The following is a 24,975-nucleotide window of genomic DNA, read 5'->3' on the forward strand; positions in this document are numbered from 1 at the left end:
ATTTTTGAGAGCATTTTTACCCTGTCTAAATGAAAGTGGTTAGAGGGAAAGCACTAATTTCTTTCTTTTTTTAATTGCATAGCCATAATTGCAGGGGGGAATTTAACATTGTTATGACACTGTTCCTAAATCAATATAATTTGACTGTAAAAATTATTAGAAATGATAAACAGAAAGGAAAAGGACAATATTGCCAATAAACTGAGACCAATTTTATATGACCTACCAGCTCCTGTACTAAGTGGTGAAATATGTCTGACTGCAGACAGATGTTGCTGTTCCCTATCTAGTCTGCAGATCAGCAGCCCAGAAGGACACTCAATAAACATCATTGTTAGTGGATTTTAAGTATTACGACAGACAACTTTTTGGAGGCAGTCCTTAGACAAAGTGAGATGTGGAGTGTCATCAAAGGGCAGCAACATTTAGTTATTTACTTTCTTATTATTGTATTTTTAATGCCAGGGAAGGGGAAAGAGACTTGTAGAACTGTCTGCTCTTGTGCCGAAATAACTTGGGCTGACTTTGAGAACTATGTTCTTTAACTTGATGGTCGTGGGCGTGGGGAGGCTTTCTTACCACAAGAAGTAAAGTATCTTGGGCTGGCATGAGAAGGAACTGTGAGATGGAAAACAAGAGTTCTTCATTTCTTGCACATATTTGCTCTTAATTTTGCTATTTTTTAAATCAGATTTTAGAGGTGCCACACTCCATCCCAAGAATGGGACTCAGTGGCACTAGGAAAGAAAAAGGAACAGCAAAAAGCTGGAAAGCATGGGGAGTTAAATAGAGTTTACTACAGATTGAGTATCCCTATCCAAAATGCTTTGGACCAGAAGTGTTTTGGATTTCAGATTTTTAAAATATTTTGGAACACCTTTATTTACATATACATACTTAATGAGATATTTTGGAGGGAAACTAAGTCTAAACACACACAAAAATAGATTCCACATACACCTTAAACAAATACCCTGAAGGTAATTTTATATATAGTATTTTTAATAATTTTATGACTATGGCCTGAAAGACATGGGCCAAAAGAAGCAGCATCTGGCCATTTTGCAAGAATGGCATTTAGAAGACACACACCCCCAAAGCACCTGGAAGCCACTCCAATGATGTGCTTTGGTCCACTAGACATGATTCAAAAAGGCCCATTTTAATCTGGTTCCTGTGGTACGTGGCTTGGGATTGCAGGCTGTGGCACGCTTTAGGAGTGGACTGTGTAGTCGCCACAATCCTGGCCAGATTGTGGCCAGAGAAGACAAAGGCCACTCCTTCTTGGCCATCTGCTTCGCCCCTGGAACAAAGTTTGTGTACACTTAACCATCAAAAAGCAAATGTGTCAACTATCTCAGCCACCCATGAACAAAATTTTGCTTTCTGGAGTACTTTGGATTTCAGAATTATGGATAAGAAATAATCAAATGTATCAGGTAACTGATTTCAGCTTTAGGGTACAGTCCCATATATTAAAAGATGGCCAGAACTGTGACCCTCTAATTTTGGGATGCTGGATGAAAAATGGGAGAATGATTCTATACCTTTAATACAGTAGTAGTGTGGAAGAGGAAATTTCAATTGTGCTGCTTGTTACACAAAGAAATACTCTCTTCCAATACAACAGTTAAAATTATTCTGAGTCCTGTTTTTCACCTGGCAACCCTGCTCTAAATATTGGATTTGAATACTCGTCGGCTCCAGTCAACATAGTTCATGATCAGGCTAGAATCTTTAGCCTACCTGGGAGTAAAATCTATTAAACTCAATGAAGTTCAATGAGTAAGTATCATGCCGTCATTTTCTTAAAGAATAATTATCTCTAGTTTTTGTTTAAACCTTTTGCTCAACTGTTAAGAAAATATGGTTTTTGTATTGTAATCTCTGGATTCTTTTTTTCTCAAGGAAGGCTTCAAACAACTTTTTTCTACTCAGTTTCAGAAAGCTCATTTTGACAAACTTCGTTTTGACAGAATTCCAGGTACAGCTACAAATTTATATCAACAAAAAAGTTTAAAAGATAGTGAAGTAATTCTGTTATTCTTATCCTTTTTAAATAAAATCCTTTTCTTTGTGTGTATGTACACCTGTGCGTACGCATACACACACAGACACACGATTTTTTTTAAAAAACTTATCCTGAAAGTACATTTCTCTATAAAGAAAGGAAGAACAAGGAAAATAGCACTCAAGCAAATGTTACAGAACTGTCTAAAAAAGGAACTTATCATATGCTTTTAGGGGTAAAATATATGTAAATATATATGGAGTAAATGCTGGTTTGTTGTGCCAGAAGGTTTATAAAATTCTTGCCAAGATTTTCTGAAGCTCAAGAAACTAATTTTAGATTCCCAAAAGCATATTTAGTCACCTAAATAAGTGGTGTGATTTCTTTTCCAACAGTATTATGAACCATTGACGTCAATGGGAAAGATATGATGCTCAGTTCTTTTGAAATCTACGCCAATAACCAAAGGGTCTAAATATGAACTACGCAGTCTAAAATTCCAGTTGAGGGGATTAAAAAAAATATTATTTTTTCCTGGGAAGGGCCATCCTAATTTAAACCCAAGAAAACTTCAACTAAAGCATTCTCAACAAGGGAATCTTCTCAGTCACCTGAGAGATTTTAAATCTAAGAACAGCCACTGAAACCATGGTCAAAGTGCTGTGTGTTTAGTTTTCCAATATGGCCTAGAGCTGCCCTAATAAAAATGAATTATAATACCCCTTTAGACATAGAAACCACTTTTCATCTTCAAAGTTGTTTACAATAATTAACTAATTAATCCTAAAAACACCCCTACGGCCCACTTGGATCAAAAGGGGGAGGGTAATTTCTTGCTGTAGCTTGTAGATTGTGTGGGCTACAGATGTTAGTTAAATATGAGCAACAGGTGCCATTATTTTATGGGCTCCTCAGATCTAGTCAATACAGCTGACTGTTGAGCAATGTCCAGGTGCTTTCTATTTTTGTCTTAACCAAATGTCTTATAGTGGCAATACTGCACTTTTTATTTCTTGCTATAAAGGCACCAGATCCTGGAAGCTAAGCAGAGTCAGCTCTAGTTAGCAGTTGGATGGAATACTGCCAATCAATATCAGGGACTGTAGGCTATATTGAAGAGAAAGGAACTGGCAAAACCACCTCTTGAATATTCCTTGTCTTAAAAAAATCCTATCAAATTAATGGGATCGCCACAAGTCAACAGGCAACTTGAAGCTGCACGTGTACAAACATACACATTCACACAAACACACACATTTATTCAACATGTTCCCATGACATTGATGACTTTTAGAAGTTTTTTGATGTTATGGCAAACCAATATACACTATTACTTTTCAACTGCAAAGCTCAACAATGATCTTGCCTAACTTTCATATATTAGATTGTAATAAAATCAGATGGTTCACAAGAACACTTTATTAACGTATGAGCTTGCCTGGAAACTAAAGGAAAATGTCCTGCCTCCCGAGAGGCCTTATTGCTTATCCCACCACCCTGAGAGGCTAGAGTATTAAGTGCATGAGATGGAGCTTCTTCCATACGAGCACCACAAATATGAAATTCCTTCAAGGGACATCAAGTTGGTTTCTCTTTGTTCAGCGTCCAACCAGGGGCCAACACTGTATTTTTCCTTTCAGCTTCTAGTTTTTAAAAGTGCCTTTTTGTTTTGTTTTTTATTTTTAATCTTCAGCTAAAAAATGTTGTAACTATATTTTATTAGATTTCACTTTGTGGGAACTGATGGGGGAAAAGATGCTTAATAAATAGTTCACAGAAATGAATAAATGATGACATAAAGAAAGCAAGTTATGATAGCTCTTCTGCTTCAAAATTGAGGAAGTCAGCCCTAAGCCTCTGAAAGTCAAAAAAAGAAGAAAATGTATTTTGTTGGTTGAGTTGGTTGGTTATTTTGCAGTGAAAGGGTACAATGAAAGAGAAATCAGGGGTTACCTATTTTATTAATGAGAAGTGATAATCCTGGGTTGCCTAAAACACTGCACTCTCCCACTCAGATCTGAATAGTTTTTAAGAACAATATGGGAAGTCTAATTTTGTCAGTGATCGGCCTGGGTTATGAGATCAGTGAACATAGCAGACAAGATCTTCTCTGTAATGGTATCACATTCATGCAAACAAAAAATTGTCAAAATATCCCTTTGCTTTTTTCCCCACTGAAAAATGGAAACTTTTTGACATCCTTTTAACATTTGTTAGTTGTTTATTGATTTGAGCACTGTACAATGACTCTGGAGACCAGGGTTCAAATTTCCACTTAGCCACAGAAATCTACCGGGTAACCTTAAGCAAATCACATTCTCTCAGCCTCAGAGGAATGCAAAGAAAACACCCTCTGGACAAATTTTGCCAAGAAATCTCATGATAGGTTTGCCTTAGGGTTGTCATAAGTTGGAAACAACTTGAAGGCACATGACAAAAAACAATTTTCTACTGCTGCCATTTCTGCATTATACAGTGGGCCCGCCACATCAGTGGGCTAGTGTTTTGTGGATTCAACCACCCACAGATTTCCACAGCCCATCTTTTTCAATGCACATGGATGTGCTGTAGCAGATGCACACACATCACCCATTGAATGATATGCAGTGCAGCTGTCTGTGTTTTTTTCCCATCCTCAGAGGGCTCTGGAATGAAACCCCCGCAGATGGGGAGGGTCCACTGTAGTTTGTTGTTGACTATTTAGTATGCTTATTTTATATATCTGAAAGTTGTGATTTATGTTTTTAGTGTTATGCATTTATAAGTTGTGAAGATGTTCTGTATTCCCCAAGAAGAATAAAATAATTTGGACTGAACTGATTCAGAGGTCCTGGAAGTACTCTGGCAAATCTGCCCATTATGATCTAGCCCCAACGAAAGCTGTGCCTTTCCCAACCATTGATCCCAGAGATTGTTTGACTACAACTACCACCACCTCTGGCTATTAGCCATCTTGACTGATATGATGCGTTTTAAATAGCCATCCAGTACCATCTAGAGATTTAATGTTGGAAACTACTATACTACCTCTTTTTTTTAACAACTATCTATAGCTTGGGAAAACCACTTCCCACTTTGACAAACAGAAAACTGTATCCGATCTTTATTTATGAGCATTTAGAATCCATGGCTCAGTGTCAGAACACATGCTTTGCATGCAAGAGATTCCAAATTTAGTGTCCAGCATCTCAAATTAGAAGGTTCTCAGGTAGCAGGGCTGGGAAAGATCCTAATGTGAAACTCCATAGTGCTCCTGCCATTTGGAGGACACTGTAATAAGTAACACATACTAATTCTCTGACTCAATGGCCATATTCATTATAGAATGATAAGGCAGAATTCTAGAGAATCTGGCCTAATTGTGAACAAGGTGCTTCTGCAGCAATATAGGCATGCTTTGGTCCTCCATTCCAATCAAACAGCTTAACAAAATGGGAAAGGATTGGTTAGCATGCTACCCAAACTGACTATGGCTTGTTAGTTTTCTTTGTAAGTCAGGATTACTAAGCAGGGCCTAGTCAACCAGGGTTATTTGGAATTGACAAGTCAAGATGACCAGTTTTTACAATATGCTATACAGCCTTTCCCCCCCCCCCTTCATTTACATGACATGCTAACTGAGAACAAATGGACCGCATGCTGATACTTGCAAGTCATTCATGATAAACTAGGGTTGATAAAAAAAAAAATCCTGGCTTATCATTTTGTACAAAAGGAAACCGTATAATCAGCTTCATATACGTACTCATTCTTGGATTTCGAAAATATGTTTATTTCTTGCCAGATTATTGGGGGCAAGGGGGGGAGAAGAGGTATTTGGTGGCCACTAGCACAAAAGCTTATGTACAATTGTGGGAAAGAAACAGACTGAAAGGCACTGGCATGTGCTTAGTTTTCCCATCAGAAGCAATGGGGTTTTAGCACTTTTAACCTCAGATGGGTCGTTATCAATCCTTTTTTCTTTGTAATTAGGTTTTGTTTATTCATGAACAACACAGAGCAAAGGTGAATAACTGTGGCTGTCCAGATGTTTCTGGACCATAACTCCCACAAACTTTCACCACTGGTTAACAATCGGAAGGAGAGGCAGAAGCATATACACATCCTACACCATTGTGAGACTCAAGGTATTTCCCTATTCATAGAATGGGAAAAGCCTTAGTTCAGCTATACTGTCCCTTAGTATATCATCTCTCCAAAGCAGAGAAGCAGGTATCCCCAAAGAGCTTCTACCATATAGTCTAATGTATAAGTCAACCTCATGTATAAATTGAGGGCAGGTTTGGGGGACAAAATTATGGATTTTTATATAACTTGTGCTAAGTTATATAAGGGCACATAAAAAAGGATACAAAGGAAAATGCAAAGGAAACCAATGCCAAAGAACTTATAAAATTTTGGAAGGCATAATTGTGTCTACCGGAGAGGCTGATTGATGAGGAAGGAACTATAGCAAATGGTGGTTGTGAAATGTGGAGGGGCATGACCAAGCAAGGATAAAGCTAAGAAAATATGCACATGTTGAAAAGGATATAAAGGCAAGAGTTAAGGTACAGCATTAACTCTTGTAAAAAAAAAAAGCAACCATCCCCTTTTCTGGGTAGAGTAGCAAGAGCTTAGTCTATCCCAGGAGAGCCTAAAAGAAGCACTAAAACCCTGTATTCTCTCAGAACTCCTTTAAGGGAACCAAAAAAAAAAGCCATCACCACTGCCACTATTTTCCCACCAAGAAATTCAAAAAGGCCAGAAGATGTGCTATGGCAAAGAGAATAAAAGAAGTTGGAGTAACTTTTAGGTTCTGCAGGGATGGGCTAAGCTCTCATTTTCTGTCATTCTACTCAGAGCAAGTGATGGTGACTTTTTTTTATAAGAGTTAAGATGCAGTACTTCAGTACTTACACTGTCCTGTGCATAAGCCAACCCAGGTTTCAAAGTCAATTTTTGGGCTGAGTTTTTTAAACTTACACATGAATATATACAATATGTTATGTCTGTCAGATGTTAACCCTAGTCTGTGGTCCAATCTGACCTGCAGGGATTCTCCTGTCTCCATACCTGAGTGTACCCAGTTTTGCTTCCCCGCCCCCTTGCAGAAATACTTCTAATGTTATTTGACATGATGGGAAACAAAGTATCCATTATTACCTTATCTACTCCCTCAGCACTACTTTATCTTCTTGCTCCTCTATCATACAAATTAAATGTTTTTAGATGTTACATCTAAACCAAAAATAACCAATATACTACTCCAAAGCTGTTTGATAGGAAATGTGTACCCAGGTACACACCCACAGCCAAACTGTTTTTATTTTAATTTATTTTATTTTTATTTTACCTGTAGTGTCGAGAAATCTCCTCTTCCACCTGAGTGACAAAGTCACATTTGGTACATGAGTGTTCCTTGCTTTCTTTGACAGTCAGCGGTCCATCCCCCCCTTGCAGGGCATTTGCTTCTTGCTTGACTTCAGACACCTGGGCTTCATGTGTGGTTTCATAGTGAAGCAGGAGAATGTCTACATCAGGGGTGGAGAAAGAGCACTGGTGACACTGGTGCTTGACTCTGGAGCCTCCTGGCATTCCAGGGGACAAGTGCAAAAGCAAGAGAGCACAGTGGGAACAATTACTTTTCCTGCAAGCAAAAGGATAAGTAATTTCTCCAAGGTGCTTTTCTGGACTACAGAGGCCTCGAGGACAAAACTGACAGTGCTTAATAGTACATTTGTGAATGTTGTGTAGCTGCTGATAATGACGAAGAAGAGGCCCCACCACTATTATATCTGGGCCATGACTTTTAGAGTACCTAAAATCACAAAACTGACAATTGTAGCTTGTCACCACGTTGTCCTCCACTCCTGAGCTGGTAAAGTCTTTCTTTTTGGCCACGCTAGAGCCCTTCTCAGTCTTTGCTGCTAACTCTCCATCTGAATTTTTGGCTAAGTCATTATGATTAATGACCGACCCCCTTGAGAGCTTGTCATTCCGATCTGGGTGAAGGCCCCCTGCCTGGCTCCCCCCATGATGCTTGCTGTAATGTTCTAACAGTTTGAGTGAGCTGGATGATTCACAACTAAAGCTGCAGAATTTGCACCAGTAGTAACTGGAGACATCCGTACCGTTTTGTCTAGAGGATTCAAGAGGCTTGATGGGCACCGAATAACCAACTGGAGTGTCATCTCCAGCTTTTACGGTAATCTTGTCCTGCCATTTCCCCAAATCTCCAGCCTCACATGATCGAACACTAGGACTGGACTTGCTCGAGTTCCTCTCTGAGGCTTTGCTGGTTTCAGAGGCAGGAAGAGTGGATTTTATCTTGTTCGGATGGGTCTGCAAGAAGTGTTGCTCCAGCTCCGTTGACGAATTGCCCATGTAGGTGAAGTTGCAGAACTTGCAGCGGAAATACTTGGTGTTGCCCTGGCAATCCGGAGTTTTGCGTCCAATGCCAATAAAGGTCCCACCTAAAGTCACCTATAGAAGATGAAAAGGAGAGTGTTAATGACTGAGAAATCAATGTTTCCTATGAAAGAAACAACATATCTCTGTGAAATAGAAGAGTATTCTGGTTATTCATCCCAAATACATCCTTAGCACTCAATAATACAAAGCTCTAGAAGACAACCTTTTACATCGGAAAGCAATCAAAAGCATTGGCAAGAACATCCCGCTTCCCAGAGCTTTCTCAGTGCATGTGCTTAACCTAGTAAGGGAACGCATGAAAAGAATGACAACTGGGAGCAGATGGGTGATTTGTTTTCGCTCCTGGGTTCTTATTAGCTGGATACGCTGTGGAACACAGAGGAATAAGGTATGGATATATGAACCGGAGAATAAAGAAAACCCTTCCAGATGTTACCAAGAAAATTATATGAGGAGCACTCAGCAAGATCAGGAGATTTAGAATCATCTGCAGAGAGGTAATAAAATGTTTCATTGAAATACGAGTCCCACATCTCATTTGTTGCACAAATATGCATTCTAACAGTTTAGAGTTAAAGTTTTGATGACATCCTTACTCTCAGCCTTTGCTTTTCTTCATTCCTATGAATGCTGCAGATTAGACCAAAGGCCTATCTAATCCAATAATCTGTTTGAACAGTGGTCAACCAATTGCCTGTGCAGTAAATGTCAACACTGAACTGACCTCACAACTGACTGCAATGCATACATATGTTGGACAAGACTTTAGAGAAAGGCAGGCCTCAAATGGAAAGTTTCTCCATGTCATGATGGGAAATGTATTTTGCTTTTTGGCTGCTGGTCTAATTTTTGCATTTCCCCTTAAACATATAAATGTTAAACAGGTACCTTGAACCAAATCACTCTGGTAGTAAGAGACACTCTAGCAGAAGCTAACTCCAGCATACTACAAGTTAAATCAAACAAGTTAAAACTAATTTTAGCCCCCAGAAAATGCCACACTATGTGTATTTGAGTGCTAAGGTTTCCTAATGTAGATGTTGCTCAAGAAAGAGCTGTAATTTAGCAAAATATAGGGAAAAAAAAAACCCACAATAGCAAGGGACAGAGAATCCATGTCATGTCCAGAAAACATTACATCACTAGGAATTTATTGCTTAACTATTCTCATGATCTGATGAAAAACATCTAACAGGACAGAAGCCTAGTTTCTTCAAACTAAGTTAATGAAATCTTATGCTTCCACAGAGAATAATTTTGACACTTCCCATGAATGCGCCACACCTGCCTTGTGACAATGAAATAACACTTGCTGCTCTTGGACATCTGCACTGCAATCCTCCCATGTCTATTAATCAGAAAATCCTATTCTCATCAACAGGACAACGCTCATTGCAGGATTATAGCTTGGTTTGTAGACCAAAGCAGCAGGTGGGGGTGGTGAGGAGCGTGAATGGAAAATAGAGGCAGAAACCATCTTCATAATTATAATGTCATCATTGTTTTGTTTCTTACACTGAGCCCATGGAAATGTGCATGGTATCTATTTTTCAGAATCTAATCCTTCTGAAACACTCAATCCATATCAGAATCCACCCACTGGCTTCTCCAGTTTTCTCCTTAATATAAGACTCACAAAAGGGAAACTGGGGTTCAGCAATCATACTTCTTGGGGCTCTTATTCCTTACTGAAGGACCAAACACTTTCCACATGCACACATCTGCCATAATGGAAGAACAGATTTTCATCTCCCTGAACTGCAAATAACTTACTACTGTACTATTCTGGGTGATTCTCTTTAATATTTTTGACAGTTATAACTTTCCCACTTGTCCTGTGCCAGGAAGCATAAGATTTCAGAACTACACCATACCAAAATATTCAGATGCCAAGAATGTGCAGAGTAAAAACTTTGAATGCATATGTTTGTTTAACATTTACATGAAACCGCTGGGAGAGATCATCCGGAGACACGGGGTGCGGTGTTATCAGTACGCTGATGACACCCAAGTATGTTTCTCTGTGTCTCCGAATGATGCAGTGACTAAGGATGGCATCTCTCCTCTGAATGCCTGCCTGGAGTCGGTAATGGGCTGGATGAGGGAAAACAAACTCAGATTGAATCCAGAGAAAACGGAAGTACTCGTGATAGGTTCCCCAGGCCCGGGGAAGGAAATTATTCCACCTGTCCTGGACGGGGTCACACTTCCTCTAAAGGACGAAGTTCGCAGTTTAGGAATACTTCTGGATTCGTCCCTGCAGTTGACATTTCAAGTAGATGCGATGGCCAGAAGTCCTTGCTATCAGCTTTGGTTGATACGCCAACTGCGACCCTACCTGGGCCAAAGGGACCTTGAAACAGTGGTACAAGCACTGGTAACCTCTCGCCTAGATTTCTGTAATGTGCTCTACATGGCACTAACCTTGTACCAAGTCCGGAAGCTTCATGTAGTACAAAATATGGCAGCCAGACTGGTCACCGGTGCATCTAGGTTTGACCATATAACACCTAAGCTGAAAGCTCTGCACTGGCTGCCTATTCGCTTCCGGGCACAATACAAGGTGTTGGTTATCACCTATAAAGCCCTACATGGCTTGGGCCTGAGTTACTTGAGGGACCGCATCTCCCCCTACGAGCCGCCCTGCACACTCAGAACATCCGGTAAGAAGTTTTTGGAAACTCCATCATCCAAATACGTCTCCTCTTCCCAAAGGGCCTTTACAATAACGGCCCCGCGAATCTGGAACAGCCTTCCAGAGGAGCTCTGTCTCATGACCTCTTTGGAAACATTTAAAAAGAGATTGAAAACCATACTCTTTTGCCAAGCGTCCCCCCCCCCCCCGAGGAGTGATGACTACATGACCAATATGCCTGCCAACAATGATATTCTGTCTTACCCCTGGATGTTGGATGCTGTTGGATTGTTGTATTTTACTGATGTTGTATAGATGTACCATTTTGTGTTTTAATAGTGTATTGTATTGCATTATATGTATTGATTTTAGTAGTCTGTAACCCCGCTTCGATCCTTTGGGAGAGGCGGGGAAACACAATTAAATTTTTATTATTATTATTATATAATATAAATGTCTTTGAGCCATCTAGCCAAAAAGACAAGTCTTATGCTTCTTACACTGCAGAGTTAAACAATAGTCTGCATAGTGAGCAAATAAATTGTTAAATGGTGTTACAGAAAGAGCTCATTTTGGCCCTTTCTGTTTAAGTAAACACACTTCAAAATAAATAGGTTAAGGGTTTGTTTTTTTCATTGTGAAGTTAATAAAAACATCCTAAGTAACAGCCAAACAGCCACTGAGGATGGAATAAACTAGGTTTCTGGGGGGTTTGGACTCTTAACAGTTGGATGCTGACACCAGGAGATTTAAATAATTCCTTCTCCCTAAAAGTGTAATGGCTCTCTCCAAAAATATATAAATATTTTTTAAAAAATCTAGCCTCAGGTGGCACAAGACAGAAGTCAGGAGCCCTAGGGTTAGATCCTAACACTTCCTGTATTGGCAAGGGCATTGTTTCACAGAGTGAATAACAATCAGTTTATGCTGAGACACTCTCCCTACAGCCAAGAATTCTTCACATCCTGGAAATCAAGTTAATCCAGAAAGGAATGCATACCCTCCAACATTTCACAGATGGAAACTGGGAGACATGTGGCCAAATAACATCAGAGTGTATTCAAGATGACTAAAGTTATTAATGAGGAAATACATGCAAGCTAGCAGATACTACAGCAGTTTGCTTTGCCTGAGCCTACAAGGCAAGATAAATTGTCCCCACTTCTCCTCTCCTCACACTGAGCTTATTGAGTACAAACTACTTTTACATTTTGAACTCAGTTTTCAACAACTGAATTAGTCTGAGAACGGGGGGGGGGGGGGGGCGGCAGTGGGAGGCGGAAAGATAAACGGGAACATTTTAAAAGCAGCTGAAATGTGGAGTGGCAGGGGGCCAATTGGGATTGTTCCTGACAAACTGGATAGTCGGAGAATATGGAACTGATCCCATGCCATCAACTGGCATTCCCATGTCTGCTGTACACCCTTTGCCTTAGCAAGACATTTCTGAGGTAGGCCATGAAATAATTCCCCTTTGCAGGATGAATGGCCACTACCTTCTTAAACAACAGGCTTGCATCTTCCAAACATGCTTGGCCATACCAGATATGTGGGCAACATGAAACATGAAAGTAGTTAATGGGTCATAGAACCAGAGGGAGGGAGGAATAGATTTGATCTTGTGCAAAATAGAGGGGATCTGTGCAAAATGCGCATGCACACACACACACACACACACACACACACCAAATCTTCAGATGCCAGCCACAGATGCCGGCGAAATGTCAGGAATAAACGCTTTTAGAACATGGCAACATAGTCAAAAAACCCGCAAAAAACTATGGATGCTGGCCATGAAAGACTTTGATTTGACAGTTATTCTTTCACTTTCCAACTGCTAGCTGGACATAACTAGGAACTGATTGGGAAAGTTTCCACTGGTACCAATAAGGCCTTCCTTCCTCCCTTTCCTTGGGGAGCTAGTTGCATGGGAAGGAGGGCTGTATCACACCTAGACAGGCAAGAGATAAGATTCTCCTTCATTATGTGGGGGAGTCCCAACAATGATTACAACCCACACAAAGTGAAAGTAGTTAATTAATTGAGGGAAGGAGGTAGAGAAAAGGCTGTACAATATGCAGTAACTGTAGTTAATAAAGAGAGAATTGAACTAGTGAAGAAAGATGAGAGAAGTTAATCATTTATCCTACACGTTCATTTTACACCAATGTTCTGCTGAGCATGAGAAAGAATTTTCATTAATTGTGCTTTATTTCTTTGTGTTCGAATTAGTACTACTTTATTCCTGCACTCTCTAACAGAAAGGAAGAGAAAGAATGTGTAACTTTTTCCCCAAATGATGAGAAATGTGAGCTGTCTAAGGGCATATTTTCACTAAGAACCTAAAGATAGACTTAACTTTGATGGGTCCTCCATCCAGAAAATCCTGGGCACTGGCTTTGTAAGGTTTGCTGAAGCACTTTGTTAGATTAATTAGCATAAGAATACTCTAATAATTAAGCAGGCTTCAAACTTGTTTAAATGTGTTAGCACAAATGTAGACTAAGGCGGGTTACACACCGCCATTAAAGTACGTGCGGAGCGCATACTAGGGTTAGGGAGGTGCGGTGCTTCTGCACCTCCCTAACCCTAATATGCGCTCTGCATGTAAAAAATGACGGCGGCCGTTCCAGACGGCCGCCGCCATTTTTATGTAGCGGACGCTGTGCTTCCGCACGTGTCACAGCGGCTATGACACCGTGAGTGCGCCAGCGGTGCTTCGCAGTGTCATAGCCGCGCCGCGAGAAGGAGCTCCATTTTGGAGCTCCTTTTTTACTCTGCGAGGGAGTCGCGCGGTTTGGCTGCTGCGACTCCCTCACGGAGGAAACAGCAGCGCCAGGAGATCGCAGCACCGTTTGTAACCCACTTAAGTGACAGGAGCAGCTGCTGGGTTTTCTAGGTTGGTGGTCTGTTACCCAACAAGTCTCCCCAACAGTCTCTGGGCTTCTTGCTTTTCCTTCATTTAACCTGTTGCTTAGCCTCAAACTTTGTAAGTCCATGTAAAATTGTACTAGTACCCCTGAATCATCTGCCAATTGCTAGAATAGAAGCTGCAATACTCTTCTCTGGCCAGCTGAACAGATGTCCAACAATGTCCTTCTACTGGACATTCAATCCAGATTTATCAGGGAAGTATCCAAAGGACTGAAAAACCCATCAGCCTAAATCTGGTTGCTATTGCCAACTCGAGCAGACCCAATGAATGAATGTTGCTTGTATGGATATTGAGTTATCAAGTTCTCATTGATTCTAAGGATCTACTTTAGCTGGAGCCAGCAAGTCATCCTAGGCCAGTGATGGAGAAGCTATGGCACACATGCCAGAGGTGGCACTCAGAGCCCTCTCTGTGGGCACACATGCTGTCACCCTAGTACAGAGTTTGCCAGAGTTTCTTACTAGAAAGACAGAGGGACATGGCACTTTGCAATAAATAAGTGGGGTCTGGGTTGCAGTTTGGGCACTCGGTCTGAAAACAGTTCACCATCACTGTCTTAGGCTAATGAAACTCACAATGTTTAGTCCACATGCAACAGGACTTTTTAAAAAGAAACTTTTGTTGCATAGGTTGTGGGGTATTTTCCGGAAGAGGTTTTGAAAAATAAATTCCATAATGTACTTATCAGAGTACTTTATCAAAGGTTCTCAGAGAAGAACTGCATCTGGTAATCGTAATTCGCAGACAGTTTGATATAGGAAAGCTAGGAAAAGATGTTATTTAGTATAAATCAGCCCTTCAGTCACTTGAAGATTTAAAGGTAAGCACCAACCAGCATCCTGCATTGTGCTTTGAAGTTAATTGTCTGCCAACATAATTCTTTCAAAACTGGTGTAATATGGCTCTACCCAAATTTCCCAAGACCACAATTGGTAACAGAGAGGAGCACTGGCCAATGATATTATTAGAAACTCTGAGGGGGCTGTTTTACATCCTGAGGTGACTTTTCTTTCTTCAAAAACCAGAAGCAATCAGTTTTAGGGGGGCAGGGGGGCTTCCAGGGGTGAACTCTATTTTCAAAACCAGAACTGACTTTAGTCACTTCTTGTTGTGAAAACAAGAGTTCCCCAGAATTAGAGCAGCCCCTGGGGAGTGGGGATGGCTTGGACTGGCCGATCATGCTACCTAGAGAATTCTTGACTATTTTTTAGCAAAACAATTGGGGGGGGGGGTTTGGGGGCATAGGGAACAGTTCTGTAGGTCCAGGGAAACTGGTGAAGCTTCCAACCTCTGGATCTTGCCTTGTCTGACCTGGGCAAAAACCGGTGGCTGGTTTTATTCCCCATCCCGCTTGTCTTCACAGCTGAGAGAGAAAGAGAAAGAAGTGGGATCCTTGTGTTACCTAAACAAAGACATTTCTCCTTCAGTTTCCCAAAGAGGAGAGGAATATAGATCAAACATGCAAGATGGTGCTGTATTCTGTGGAGCTGGAGGATTTTGAAATGAGGGGTAGCTATTCTTTTAAGTTATCCAACTTCAAATAATACAGAGATCAAAACAAAGATTCATTCAGGTTAAAACACTGCTAGACCACTCTGGAAGAGCTAGTGTGGTGGGTTAAGTGATGCACTACGATTCTGGAGATCACAGCCCAATTCCTCATTCGTGTGTATAAACCCACTGGGTGATCTTGAGCAAGGCACACTATCTCAGCCTCAGAGAATGACAATGGCAAACCCCTCCATAAGTCAAAAATGGCTTGGAGGCACACAACAGCAATGATTGTGGACCTTTATCGCAGTACCAATTAGGAGTTCATTTAATATTTAGCTTTCATTCATCTGCAATGTCTACAATTACTTTGAAAATACAGTATCACTTACAGCCATATTATATCTTAGTTGGAAATGCAAATACTTTCTATCCATCTTTTTGTATTCACTAAGATTCACTTACCATCAACTGTCTCAATTGTAAATCAAAGAAGGCATTTCTTTCTTCTACTGGAAATCTTCCCCAACCAGATAGCTATATCTAATAAAGTACCTATATTAAATATATACAGGTTGTTTTTTTTAAAGAAAATGAGTCATCTATTCACACAAAATAAATTCTCATTACTATTTTCAATCTGCACACCTTGTTGACATTGCAGCCGTGATATACATAGAACATGTATTAAAGAAACAGCATTGTGAGAAAATGCCAAGGCAAGCCTAGTCATTCATGAGGGTACATTCCAATCCTTCAGTTCAACTGAATGACCATGTCCCAAGTAAAAAAAAAAGGCACGTGAAATTGTCTCTTCCAAGAGACAGGCCCATATTTTTCATTACTTGTTAAAAGAAATACACAACATGATATTGAAGTGGCTACATATAGTGCAGCTAACTCTGGAAAATTAAGAATGGTATGAGGAAAAAAAAACACTTTGCAGTGAATTGTGTCATTCTCACATCACTTCTTTCTACAAGCGAAACAAGACTTATGTCAGAGAAAGTGAATGACAATCCACTCTTGCTTCAACTCATGAATGATAATGTATTTGCATTGTCTGCCAAAACATGCAGCTTTGCTGCTGTTAACTTTGGATGGAAATCTGACAAATGTCTCAGATGTCCAGAGGGAAAAAGGTGACAAGAATCCCTGTCTTCCCTCAGACATAACATATATTGTGGAACACCTGGATTTCATATTTTTTAAAAAAATAAAAACTATAAAAAAAACTCATTCTCTTCTACAATTTATTATCACAACCACATTTTGGTACATAGCAGAGAAGCTCAAATGGGTAGCATTGTGAAAGCTTAGCTAAAACTGAAAATGTTTGCTCATTAATTTATACCGCCCTCCCTTTCAGATGTCCTCACAGGCTCTAAGCATCCTCATCACATTGGTGTATTTGGCTGTCTAGGGGCTCAATTACAGACTACACATGAAATGATATGTTTTTCTGCCTTCTACCTAGGCCAACCAGGTACAATATCTATACAAAAGAATTTATGGACACAATTTGACATGGAATTAATAGACAAAAACCAAACAGGGAACCACTTTAGCTTCCCTGAACATTCTGTCACAGGCCTTTACTACAAAGCCAAGAACGTTGAAAAAGAGTGATTAGACAAAGCAACAACTCATTACAATTTGTTAGGAGGTCCCAGTCTATCACCAAAGTTTTGAACAATGGTAATGGCTTCTTAAGACATTACATGTGTTATCTGGCTTACCGAGTGCCAGGATATTTGTGTAACAGCACTATTTCAGTAAATGGTTAATATTAATATAAGGTAACTATCCCTGTGAGCTTTGTATGTTTGCTCCTTATGCTATCATTTTCCATATTCCCATTCTCAACAATATATGCTGCATACATGTACATATACAGGTACCTGAAAATCTGTTAACACTTTGTATTTATCTCATATATATATTGTATTACTTTGATGTTATTGTTAGCCAACTTGGAGTTGATCCCAACTCATAAATGAGTGAATGAGACATCTCCAAATCCCTCTATCCTCTACCTGCTCAGATCCTGCAGGCTCAGGTCCACTGAGTGAGTCTATCCATCTCGCATGCAGACCTCCTCTCTTTCTACTTCACTTCACCTTCCTCAGCATCATTGCCTTTTCTAATGAGTCGTGCCTTCTCATGATGTGGCTGAATTATGACAGCCTCAGTTTAGTTATCTTGGCTTCCAAGGAGAGTTCTGGCTTAATCTGTTTATGGACTCATTCGTTTGTCTTTTTATCTGTCCATGGTATCCTTAGCACTCTTTCCCAGCACCACATTTCAAATGAATTTTCTTCCTTTCTGCTTTCTTCACTGTTTTCAGATACAGAGTGTTATCAGATTGTATTACTACAGACCACAAAAGCTCATGCTAGACTAAATTTAAGATACCAAAAGACTGTTTGGTTTTACTGCAACAAATTAATGTTATGCTAGTGAAATTATTTTTACTCACTTTGATCCAGACTGGAACCATCACATAATGGGGAAGCTTCAATCTTCCCACATTTCTCCTTCAAAATGTGCCCATCCACACAGGAACTATAAATAGACTCTTAAATTGCTGCCAAATGAATTGTCCCACCCCACTTTTAGTCCACTTGAAGAATTTAGGGGGAAAACAGGGGAAGTTTTATGCTATCCAATCCATGTATGGTTGTCAACTTATACATTTTAAAAAGATAGTAACTTATAAAATATATTAAGCTGTATCCTACACATTTAAGGTAGTGTGCAGTTTAAATCTGTTGATTAAACCTGTGTAATATTATCAGTTTCACTGCACTATTTCCTTTTTGCTACAAACAATCCAGGAAAAGGTAACCAACAGCAGCGCAGGGAAACATATAGTGTCAAACGGAATCAGAAAAGATTAATAATCAACCAATCTAAATTACTGTATTTTCTGAGCAAACCTGCACACATCAAAATCGCTAGTTTGTACACAAACATTGAAACTGGAGAGATTATTATTGTAACTTGGTCTAATCATATCCAGTAGACAATGCAGATAATTCACCAATCTACTGCAATATCTTCCTACATTATCATTAAGATAAGACATAATTATGTACAGTATGTCCTGTGCTTCATGGTTACAACAAAATTAAAAGAAAAATCTAAATGAATACTGGAATATAATGGATTACCAGCTGCTGCGTTTGCATTTGACTGAGTAGTTTTATGTTTTATTGACCATTAAAAGTGAATGCACCATTTGCGAATGGTAATAGAAGGGTATGCTAATTGTTATGCAAAGAAAGTAATTTTTTTCATACAGCACTAACTATACTTATAGATCATCAGGTAAAACAAAAAGAAAGAAAACAGCTTCTGTGTGAAGGAATTAAGAGATATTTTTAAGACAGCATGTACATACAGAATGAAACAAAGTTGATGTGGCAGTCAAACAGATGTATATGTTCGTACAAGTATAGTGCAGATCAAGAAGAGAAGAATGAAGACACCAACCTGGTGCCCTCCAGATGCTTTGGACATTAGCTCTCACAGTTCATCTCCACTGAATATATTAGCTGGACTACTTACTACCTAGCAGGTAGCAGATAGGAGACTGGTATACAGAATGCCTATAAAGACAGATAGATATGTACATATACCTTACTGTGATCCCTTGTAAAAACTAAGAGCATATCACTTACCCAGCTACTCTCACACTAATTCACACAATCCTAATTCACCTTTTCCTGCTTACTAGAGTCTGAATAGTCAGCCCTTCTTTCTTGCAATATGTTGACTAGCCAATTGATCTTCTGGTCTTAATCTCAAATTTCATTCATACTCTCCTCATTAAAGGCACATCTTCAAGTTTATTATTTAGTTAATTAAGAGATGTATATCTTACATGAGAAAAAGCAACCAAAGCAGTTTATTGGTCCACTCTGAACCAACAGACAGCATACACAGCTATTAAAAAAAATCTATAGCATTCTACAAATGGCAAAGGAGCTAGAAAGTCTGCAACATGTGACAGTAGTAGGAAAGCCCATGAGTCTAGTTGTAGTAAAGTCAAGTGATAGGAGCAAGCAGACTCTATGGCCTAGCTGTTGCAATCAAGCCTGGGCCTGTTCTTCAGTTCAGATGATTACACACAAGACTAAAGTATAGGTAAGCATCCATATGTTCTTTAACGAATAATATGTGCATGTGTTTTCACTAGTGACTCCGTCCTACGAACTTTCCAGGTTGCACCTTTTCAAACTGCTGCTCATCACCTACCTTCAGAGAACTTTATTAAATCTCACTATAATCTTGATCTTTTCTTTCATTCCCATAAACCCATAGCCAAAGGAGCTACAGTAAGGTACAAGACAACTTCTTCAGGGGAAGAATTCATGAAGACAAGCTCACTTTTTTATCCCGGTTTTCAGCATGACTATTTTTCTAGAGGTATATTCAAACAATTATTACAGCTGCGACAATAAAAATCAATAGATATCTCAATGCTTGGCAACAACTTCCCACAAGACCACAGCACATATATGTTGTTTGGAGATGCCATGACAGCATGTGTGTGACCATGGAGGTCCTTCACATGATCAAGCCACTCCACACATGATCAAGGATTTCCAAATGCACACACATTATGAGCAGATTCTGTCTAATGTAATTTTTTATTTAGGCCAAAGACTAAGGTGAAACATTTAAACATTTAAGTATGGTATCAAATACTCATTGGCATATATTAATTTATATAAAAGATTTAAAATGTTGAAAAGTTGTCAATTTTGTTTTACTGGCACAAAGTTTGAAAAAGCTGGAGAGCAATATCTTTCAGTGAAGAATTCCAAGGTGAACTTGTAGATCTCTCTAGGGTAAGATGTGAAACACCAACAAATGTGGAAGAACATGAGTAACTGCCAAAACCCATTCCTCTTCATGTCCCTTTATAATCCAAAAACTATTCATAGTGACATCTCCAAGTACACACAGTAAGATCATAGCAGGAGCAGGACTTTAAGATCTCTTAGCACACCTCTTGGATCTCAGCACTGTGTGGGTTTGACTATACGTGACAGATGTCATCTATGAAAGTCAAGTGGAGCTCAAAGGACAAAGAGTAAGGGCTTTCCTTTCTAGCAAAGTGGTGCTTCTCACTTGTGGGAAGATGCTTTGTGAGTAGTAGTGCTGCTGGGCATGTGAAAATTGGCAAGTGGACACTCTCAAGCGTGCAAATACTGCTGAATGCAGGGAGGGAATGTTTGGAGTGATTCCTAAAACTGCACTGAGTGCTTGGCTTTCTGGAGGAAAATAAGTTATGAATCACCCTCTGTTGGACAAACTGATGGAGAGTTCCATTTAAAAAAAAAAATGTTTCCATCAGCTAAGAGCTTATCCAAGTCAATAAAGTTGCAAAATCAGATGGCACAACCCCTTCCTAGTACTTGGGTCATAATTTTCAGTCTTCAATCAGTAAATGAAAAGCTCAAATCTCTTACCAATCCCCTGAGTCACCTAGTCTCCCAACTGCCTATTACTTTTAATCTTCTAATCCTAAATATTTTATCTAATGCTCTTGTTTATCCATTCACTTTGTGCAATATACCATCCAGAAAACATTAACTATCTCACAATTAAAAAGTTCTCCATGTTATGCAGGTCAGGACAGATACTAGGATTTATGGCAAGTTACAGTAGCGCCACCCTGCAGTGCTGCCTTTAGTTCTGATAACAGAAGATACTTACATGTTATGGCTTGGATCTGAACTTTCCTTCCATAAAAAGAATAGAGTTCATATTCACAAAGCAAGACTTTCTTTCCATGCCTTTCACTCTGCCCTTAAAAATCTGATCCTTGATGTTAGGAAGCTTTTGAGAATGGTATGTGAGATGGCACAATAAGATGGAAGAAAGTAAAAGTAAATCCTTACCTCCACCCAACATCCAATCAGTTTATAATTGCATGGAAAAGTGATTAAAATATTTACAATATTTTGCCTCTCCCCACAGATGAGCTTTAAACTGTTCACGTTGAAGTGAGGAGCAAATAATAAAAACAGGGTAGAGTATGAGGGTATCGTAAAGTTTTAATTATCACCTTTATAAACATTTGACAGAAAGTTTGTGTTGATCTGCATTTGGGTCCTAAACTAGAATTTCTTAATTTTCAGAATGCTCTGGTGCCACAATAAACTACAATTCCCAGGACTCCCTTGCACTGAGCCAGGACAGTTAAAGCAGTCTCAAATTGGATTATTTCTAAAGTGTGCTTTGGATCTACGATGTGTGAACCAATTCTTCTATCGAGGCCAACTACCATACATTCTCTCAAGGCCCACTGCTATGCAAAACTCAAAGTGGGATAGAGGCCAAAAATAATATATCCCATTGGGGGAAAAGGTTAATTATTTTTAGTAATTGTTAATCTTTGCAATGAAAAAGTAGAATAGAAGAGGAAAAGAATCAATCTTTGCAGTTCTTTGGAAACTGGATTGGTATAAATCAGTACCCTGAGGCTGCCAAGCTCTGTATCACTGATGCTACAAATGCTAGCAGAGAAACAAATCAAGAGGATAATGAGATTTGGAAAGTGGTTTGCATCCAGTGAGCAATTCAGATTCATATTTTGACAAATGTGACAATATACTTTGGTTTTGATGCAACATTAAGACATTCTACTTTGGGATCAAATGCAGATAAAGGCTGACAGATACAACCCAAAACCAGCATATGAATATTTGGATGATAAATGAACAAAGATACCCAGCCCCTCTATTTGAGGTGCATAGGTATTAGCAGTCAATATAAATCAAGCTTACAAGCCATAAAGTTGGTACCAGCTATGTAAATCCAGCAGGCCCTTGACTTTTTTATTCCAATCCATATTGGAAGGTATGTAAGGACAGCTGCAGAACACTTTGGGGAAGGACTGCTCTGGCCCCAATGCACACTTCTAAAAGTTAGTCAGATTATAGTCCATTTTAGAGAACTTTATAAACTGAATATAGAATCATAGAATTGTAGAGTTGGAAGAGACCACGAGGTCCATCCAGTCCAACCCCCTGCCATGCAGGAAATCTCAATCAAAGCATACCCAAAAGATGGCCATCCAGCCTCTGCTTAAAGACCTCCAAAGGAGGAGATTCCACTACACTCCGAGGGTGCTTATTCCACTGTTGAACAGCCCTTACTGTCAAGACATTCCTCCTAATGTTGAGGTGGAATCTCTTTTCCTGTAGCTTGCATCCATTGTTCCAGGTCCTGTTCTCTGGAGCTGCAGAAAACAAGCTTTCTCCCTCCTCAATATGACATCCTTTCAAATATTTAAATAGGGCTATCATATCACCTCTTAACCTTCTTTTCTCCAGGCTAAACATACCCAGCTCCCTAAGTCGCTCCTCATAGGACATGGTTTCCAGACCCTTCACCATTTTAGTCGCCCTCCTTTGGACATGCTCGTTTCTCAATGACCTTTTTGAATTGTGGTGCCCAGAACTGGACACAATATTCCAGGTGGGGCCTGACCAAAGCAGAGTACAGTGGCACTATTACTTCTCTTGATCGAGACACTATACTTTTGATGCAGACTAAAATTGCATTGGCCTTTTTAGCTGCCGCATCGCACTGTTGATTCATGTTCAACTTGTGGTCTACTTGGACTCCTAGATCCCTTTCACACGTAGTTTCATCAAGCAAGGTTTCCCCCATCCTATATCTGTGCATTTTATTTTTCCGCCCTAAGTGCAGTACCTTACATTTCTCCGTGTTGAATTTCATTTTGTTAGCTTTGAGAAGCTTCTGTGATTCAAGAGTAGAAGAACAAAGGTATGGAGCTTCCATTTGTCTCTGCAAGGGTTGAGCCACTAGGGTTATAATGTGCAACTCCTCCCCTTTTAGTCACTGGAAGGCTTCACGGTATTGTGGCAGCTTTTTGAAGAAGAAAATAGACATTACTGAAACTAGAGTGCTGATAGACATTATGATCTGCTGGCTAATGCTTTAATAGCACAACAGGGGGAACCCATGCAAGTCATCACAAGATTCTTCTCTCCCTTGCCTTTAAAGTGGCAAAACTCTTTGGGGCCAACTGGAAGACACGGCTTCATTAACTCTGCAAGCAGTGAAATTATCAAGATGATTCCAATGGCATCACCGTACACTGGACACTGACTTAAGTGAGGGTGGGCTTTATAAATGTCTGTCTCACAATACATATATCAAAAAGCAAATCCTACAAACCCCCCTAAGGATAAGAAGTATGATGGGGAAAGGGATGCCCTCATCACTATTTTGCTGAAAGAAACAGTTCCAGGAGTGAACAATCTGTACTGAGATTCATCCCACAGGAATTAAACGAACTAGCAATTAAGTACAGTTGTTTGTAAGCAAGCTTAAAGCTGAAGCTCCAGCTCTTTCTCCCCACAAAACTGATAATTATTGATTCACAATGCATTTTTAAAAGAAAGAAAGAGAACCAAAGGAGGGGGGAGAGTGAAATAGACAACTTCTGGAATAGGAAGGGTTGGAAGAAAAATGTGTGGGTGCTAGAGTGAATTTCAGCCATCCTTTTACCTCATGTTTATAAAATCTGTTCAGTATTTACTGCAAAGCATGAAAATATTAATCAGTTATTTATCTTCTTACATGCTCAACATCAACATCTGGTGTATGCACAAGTGATGAAGTCTAACATTTGGCATGAGTTAATTTTAATGCTCTTTTCCCTACACTTGCCAGGTAAAGCTAGCATTCATAAGAAAGACAGACAGACAGACAGACAGACAGACAGACAGATCCAAAGCCAAATGTTTCTATCAAACAATCACTAGCTTCATATTGGAAAGTCTGGTCTATTTTAGAACATATTTCTGGTTGGAGGAAAAGACTGATCTTAACTAGATTGTCTGTGTGCTGTTTCCTACTACCTTTTGTCTTCCTTGCAGTATCTCGTTGCCAAGGCTTATTAAATGAGTACAGTCTTCATTGATCTGTTTTATTTCTTGCTCTATTTATTCAATCTGCGATATCATGCACATCTGGCTTCTTTCAGAAAATGCCGCTTTGGAAAAGTATTCAGACCCAATCTAATCAAGCATAAACTTTCCTATAAATAACCAAGAACTTAACAGTATCACTGTTAGGGGGAATAACAGAATATATATACATAAAAAAGCAGATTCGTTTATATTCGCCACCATGGTTGAAAAGGTCTTCTTGACATGTCTGGATCTTAATCAAAGGGTGCTTTCTGGAATAAGAAAAGAGTTGTTCTATCAGCCACATTTTCTTGTTAAACCAGTATCCTGCTGCCTTCAAGATGTTTCCAACTTACGGCAACCCTAAGGTGAATCTATTATGCGGTTTTCTTGGCAAGATTTGTTTGGGGGTGGGGGTGCTATTCCCTGCTTCTGAAACTGAGAGAGTGAGACTTGCCCAAGTCCACCTAGGGAATTTCCATGACTATGCAGGGATTCAAAGGACCATTGTGTCCCAGGGTCCTAGTCCAAC

The 24,975-nt window shown here is 39.6% G+C and overlaps 1 protein-coding gene across 6 annotated transcripts in view; it reads right to left on the reverse strand.

Moving 5' to 3' along the window:
- The window catches only part of TRPS1 (transcriptional repressor GATA binding 1), a 339,869-nt gene that overhangs the window by 231,013 nt on the left and 83,881 nt on the right, over positions 1-24,975 (reverse strand). For 5 of the 6 annotated variants that reach the window (XR_016280650.1, XM_089517863.1, XM_089517862.1 and 2 more), the window contains one exon: positions 7,347-8,476. Coding sequence is in view for 5 of the 6 variants with exons in the window: in XM_089517863.1 (XP_089373989.1) it covers positions 7,347-8,476 (1,130 nt within the window). In the remaining variant the exon portion in view is untranslated. The remainder of the gene's footprint in view (positions 1-7,346; positions 8,477-24,975) is intronic. The other variant, XM_089517864.1, reaches the window with a different exon arrangement.

Source organism: Sceloporus occidentalis, unplaced genomic scaffold (assembly GCF_023333645.1).
Source record: "Sceloporus occidentalis isolate IW3139 unplaced genomic scaffold, rSceOcc1.0.p SCAF_3, whole genome shotgun sequence".
In the NCBI taxonomy this organism is placed as follows: Eukaryota; Metazoa; Chordata; class Lepidosauria; order Squamata; family Phrynosomatidae; genus Sceloporus; species Sceloporus occidentalis.